This window comes from Stegostoma tigrinum, chromosome 38 (assembly GCF_030684315.1).
Source record: "Stegostoma tigrinum isolate sSteTig4 chromosome 38, sSteTig4.hap1, whole genome shotgun sequence".
Taxonomy (NCBI): domain Eukaryota; kingdom Metazoa; phylum Chordata; class Chondrichthyes; order Orectolobiformes; family Stegostomatidae; genus Stegostoma; species Stegostoma tigrinum.
This window is the reverse complement of record NC_081391.1, coordinates 20430385-20435419: the sequence shown is the minus strand read 5'-3', so window position 1 is coordinate 20435419 and position 5035 is coordinate 20430385. Positions and strand designations below refer to the sequence as shown.

The following is a 5035-nucleotide window of genomic DNA, read 5'->3' as shown; positions in this document are numbered from 1 at the left end:
CTACTTCTCCAGTTTGACGATGACATTGGTGTGATACTGGAGGATACCCAAGATGGACAGGTCACTGGGGGTGGTGGGGAAGTTAAAACATTGTGATTGGAAAGTGTTGTTGTTTGTTGCTCATTGAGCGCAGATGCTCTAGAGAAACTGTCTCCCTCATGGTGGCTACATTGGGTGCAGCCGATACAATAGACGAACTTGAAACATGTGCAGGTGATCTGTGTCTGATGCCAAAGGTTTTTTTGTTTTTATTTTGAATGGAGACACGGGGTGGATGTGGTGGTGGGGCGAGGGGGTCAGGGAATGGTGTAGCTGTTCCTGCAGTTGTAGGGAACCGGGCTGGGGTTAATGGGGAGTACAGAGTGGATGAGGGAGTGGCAGGGATACAAGCGTAGAGGTACTGGGGTGTCCATAGTAAGAGGGGCTATGCCTGCTTCTGTCTGATATGTGGAACAGTCCCTCTTCTGCTGCTACACTGGCACTATCCCGTACCTCTTCCTTACTCATAGATTGACAGTAAATAGCCAGCTGCATTGCTGTGTGGGTGGTGAGTCAGCTGTCGGCCAACTGCTTTCCTTCCCTGAAAGGGTTAGAAAAGTTTAGAACTGCTGAGAGTTGGCCTTTCTGCAAATGGAGTGAAGTGTCTCTGCTAATCTGACCCACCCCCGACTGAAGCCTTGAGGCAGTGAAGGGAACTCTGCAGATTAAGAAGGTGAACCAGAGGCTCCTGGATCCCCTTCTCTGCAAATGTAGCTTTAATTGCACCAGCTGTCCTCAGCAGTTGATTGCTGGAGCAAGAACACAAACTATGCCACGTTTGTCCCACACGCTACAAGGTGGGCATTGAGGATAGGAGACACTGTTACAGGAGACAGCAGATTCCTCACACAGTCTCCTACAGTAGAGTCTTCTTGGAAAATCCAATTCCTTAGCTTGGGAAACTATAACAGGGGTGTATTGCTTGCTCAAAGAAGCATGGAAGAAAAGCAACCTGCATGCCAGATGCTATTGCTGTTACAGTCTCATTAATAAAGGAATATTTTTAATGCTTAGATTCTACCAGTAAAGTTAACAGAAGATTAGTGGCAAAACTGAGGCCTGGCAGCACCTGGGGACAGATTTCAGTTGTGGAGTCACCAGGCTCAACCATTAACTGGTTTAATCAACACACATCCAGAGTTTCACCGGTACCTATCCCACCACTCCCCAACCCCAGCAATTTCTATTTTGTTTGAACCCAGCTTTTAGTAAAGTTGGAGCATTGCTCGGGACAGGGCACCAGTTAAATGGCTAACAGTTAGACAGAGTGGAGCAGTTTTGGTCAAGCTATTCACGAGAGACTGCTCTGACAGAATTGTCACAGTGAGGACAAGACAGATAGTGAGCATTGCGAACAAGCCAAAAGCTTAACAGTTGTGATTTCCGCAACAATTACTCACTTCAAAAATTCTCCTGGCTCTGGATTCAGAAACTGAACAAAAATTGCCAGGGCACGCATTGATTCAATGCAGAGAGCAAAAAGCCTTACGGATTTAATAATCAGATAATGAACAGCCAAATAAGTGTAGTCAGATACATGGGAAATGTTTTCATTGACTTTTTTGTGCACTCTGCACTTGCACTAGAACACCAGTGTGCAACAGATGGAGTTGTTGAATCCCCATTCAGCTCAGGCTGAGCCTGTCAAACAGATACTCTCCTTTGCCCTTCTGAGGGGCTCCCAGTCTCTTCAGGTTGGTGATGTGATCTCCCAACTTTTTGATCATTTCATTTGTTCATCCAAGTAGTGCGTCTCCAGGAAGTCACACAGCTGGAAGACAAGACAAGTTAGTGGAGTCCATTGAAGACATTTGGGAGTGACCCTCCATTCAGATTTAACAAATCACCGCCATGTTGAGGGAAAGGGGCACTCTGGTGATGAGTTTGGACTGTTGTAGATTTAACAGTCTGCAGGAGGCAGTTATGAGACAATTGTATTCCCCCTCCCCCCAGGAGTAGACAAACAGATCACTTTCAGGTTGGAAACATTCATCTTTCCTGTAATTTGAAAATCATCCTGGTAGTTTGTTGCTCTAAAGGCCATCAGCCCTACTTGCTGAATTTAGCAGTGAAAGGCAAGGAAGCTTCTTGGAGAGAGAAAGTGAGGAACTCACATGAGGGTCTGTGTGATCAGAGGAGAGTTTGTGCAGATCCAGCAGACTCCGGTTCACATCGTTCTCCATCTGCAGAGCTCCCTGCATTGCCTCCAGACCATTGCCATGGTCAGGCTTCTGAAGCGGCAGCGTCGGGGTGGATGGTAAGAGACAAGACACATCACTTAAAATGCAAGAAACCAGTGAAAAAAGCAACAAGACCTCCATCCCATTAAGAGAGTGTACAACAGCTAAGAGATTGTATCCAAAGCATTAAATTGAAATAATACTCTAGGCTTGAAGAAGTCTTCATCAGGACAAGATCACATTCCATTAAACCCAACCTTCATGTCCTACAGGAGGACCCAACACCCACATTCATTCTGGAATGCCATCAGTTTCTCAACATGTTCCCATTCCTTCAAGGAGTAGTCCCATGAGAACTCAGCAAAGTGACACAGGGCAACATCATCCCAGTAAAAGTGAAAGGATTGTCAACAGGGAAACCCATTGGGGTTTGTTGTTAAAGATCCTTCTCTACCTGAAATGCTTCTTCAGTCAGGCCTGCAGGTTCTGGAAGGGAAAGCCTCCCTTGTCAATCACAACAAAAACAACACCAGAATATGTGGAGGTTCTTTCCTTGTAAAGCAGGAAGGAAGGGAAACAAGCATCTTCCTACAAGTTGGGGGGGGGCATGAATATTTCATACTTGACTCCAAATATTAAGCATTAAATGACACCTCATCATTCTGAAAGTCCATATGGTTAAGTGAAAATGGCTCAGCTTCAGTGAAGAAACCTTCCAACACAGAACAGCGTTCCCCACTCTGAAGTGAACTTACAAAGCTTACTAGTAGCGTATTGACAGCAAATAGACCCAGAGATTGAGAGTGTTCCCCCCTCTGGGATTGGAGGTCTAGGGTCACATATGTTCTAGAAGTAAGAGATCAGGTCTCTGGGCAGATTGACTTACTCTAACTATTCAAAAGAATAAATCCAGTTACATTGAACAAAAGAAAAACAAACAGACTTCTCAGGTCATACACCAAGATCAAACCATTGAAAGATTATTCACTTCTCAAGGTCAGGGGAAGGCCACAGAAGATTCTAACATGAATTGAATGATGTAGAGAGATCCTACACCCACAATACAAGGAGACCACAGCTTTAAATCTGAAATAAATCCAGAGAACACCACAATCACCATGGAGAGATAAACATAGGAAAAAGAAAGCACCAGATTGATCTGCTTGTGAACAACACCCTCACAGTCCTTGTGGTAGCTCTGATACACCTGGGAGGCCATCCTCACTATTCCTGCTCACAATCACTTGGACAACTCTAGAACTGAGTCTCCCTCCCACAAGCTCTTGTATTGAAACTCCAGAGAACATCCTGCACCAACCAGGGAATGACATCACTAACAATGATTGACAATCTCTGACAGCCAATCAGGAATCTGTAAGAACCCAGTCACCAATGAACAGTGGAGAAGGAGAGTGGGGCAATGTGCTGAGACCCAGAGTCAATCAGAGATTTGGGCAACAGTCAGGCTGAGATTATTATTCTGTGATAACGAGAGCACTTAGCCTCTCAAACCTGTCCCCTAATTCAACTGGATCAGTGCAAGTCTGAGTCTTCATTTAATACCTTTGCCTGGGTTCTGCATCGCATCATATTGCAAACTAGCACAGCTCAACAAATCAGTTTTGAAATGTCCAATTGACTTGCAGAATTTTGGGAGTGATACTGTAATGTTTGAGATTAAGCATCATCACTGATTACCATAGCTTTGATCTGAAGATTATTCCCCCTTTTCCAGGATTACTTCGCCACAGGAAACAGTACATTGTCTAACGGCACGATTAGATCCATTAATAATCCAAAGTACCTGGATAATATTCGTTCTCGAGTCTTCCACACTCTTGCAAGGACAAGGCTAGTTGATGTAAACTGTATTCATAACGTAACCAGCTTGGGGCTGAGAAAATGCTGGTGAATCTGTGCTAAGGTCCCTCAAATAACCCTGTCAGAGCTCAGCACAGCGCTCCAAATGTGCTCTGATGCCACGTCTATGCTGTTGTATTACAACCCATGCTGTTTTGTTGTCCAGCCGGCTTGGGGGAAAGTGAGCACGTTCTGGCCTTTTTAATTCGGCTTTCATATCTGCCCACTGCCACACGGTTATTACGGTGCTGATGGTGACCATTCGGCCCATCGTATCCACCACCAACTCGCTGAGCGTTTCACCTCTTGCCATTCTCCTGCACTGTCCCTGTAATCTCCATGTTATTCCCTTTCAGATATCAGTCCTATTCCCTTTTGAATGCGTGAATTGAACCTGCCTCCAACACACTCTCGGACTATACATTTCACACCCTATCCACTCGCTGTGTTGCAAGGTTTTTATTTTCGCAGATCACTTCAGCTTCTTTTGCCAATTTTAAACCTGTGCCTTCTTGCACCTGACCCTTTAACAAATGGGAACATCGTGCCCCTGTTTGTTCTTTCTGGATCCGAATTTGAGCCGTTTGCTTTCCAGAGAGAAAAGTCCCAGCTTCTCCAATATATCCTCACACCTGAAATTCCTCATTCCTGTTGCCATTCCAGTAAGCCTCTTCTGCACTCTCTCCTATACCTACACTCTTTCCTTCAGTGTGATGTGCAGAATGAGACACAGTATTCCTGTTGGGGTCAAACTTAAGCAGGTTCAGCATAATCACCTTGCTCTTGTACACTTGCCCCTACTAATAAAGCTCAGGGCACTGCGAGCTTTGTAAACGATTCTCTTAAACAGTCCTCAGAGATAATGGGAACTGCAGGTGCTGGAGAATCTGAGATAACAAAGTGTAGAGCTGGATGAACACAGCAGGTCATGCAGCATTTGGGCCTAGACCCTTCAT

The 5035-nt window shown here is 45.1% G+C and overlaps 1 protein-coding gene across 1 annotated transcript; it reads right to left on the bottom strand.

Annotated features, from left to right (window-relative positions):
• Positions 1–3438, bottom strand: LOC132206531 (ferritin, middle subunit-like). Its single transcript, XM_059640723.1, has 4 exons — positions 3245–3438; positions 2154–2316; positions 1440–1621; positions 1–64 (listed from the first exon to the last, which is right to left on the bottom strand). The coding sequence occupies exons 1-4, from the start codon at positions 3436–3438 to the stop codon at positions 1–3; spliced, it is 603 nt and encodes a 200-aa protein (XP_059496706.1).
• Positions 3439–5035: the final 1597 nt, after the last annotated feature.

Bases quoted from the DNA above. Each gene is read 5' to 3' on its own strand.
- LOC132206531 (XM_059640723.1), bottom strand. From the start codon at position 3,438: ATGGCCTCCCAGGTGTATCAGAGCTACCACAAGGACTGTGAGGGTGTT. The intron at 2,317-3,244 runs GTTAGAATCTTC...TTGCATTTTAAG, and splicing joins CTCTACATCATTCAATTCAT to TGATGTGTCTTGTCTCTTAC. The intron at 1,622-2,153 runs GTGAGTTCCTCA...CTGGTGTTCTAG, and splicing joins CTGATCACACAGACCCTCAT to TGCAAGTGCAGAGTGCACAA.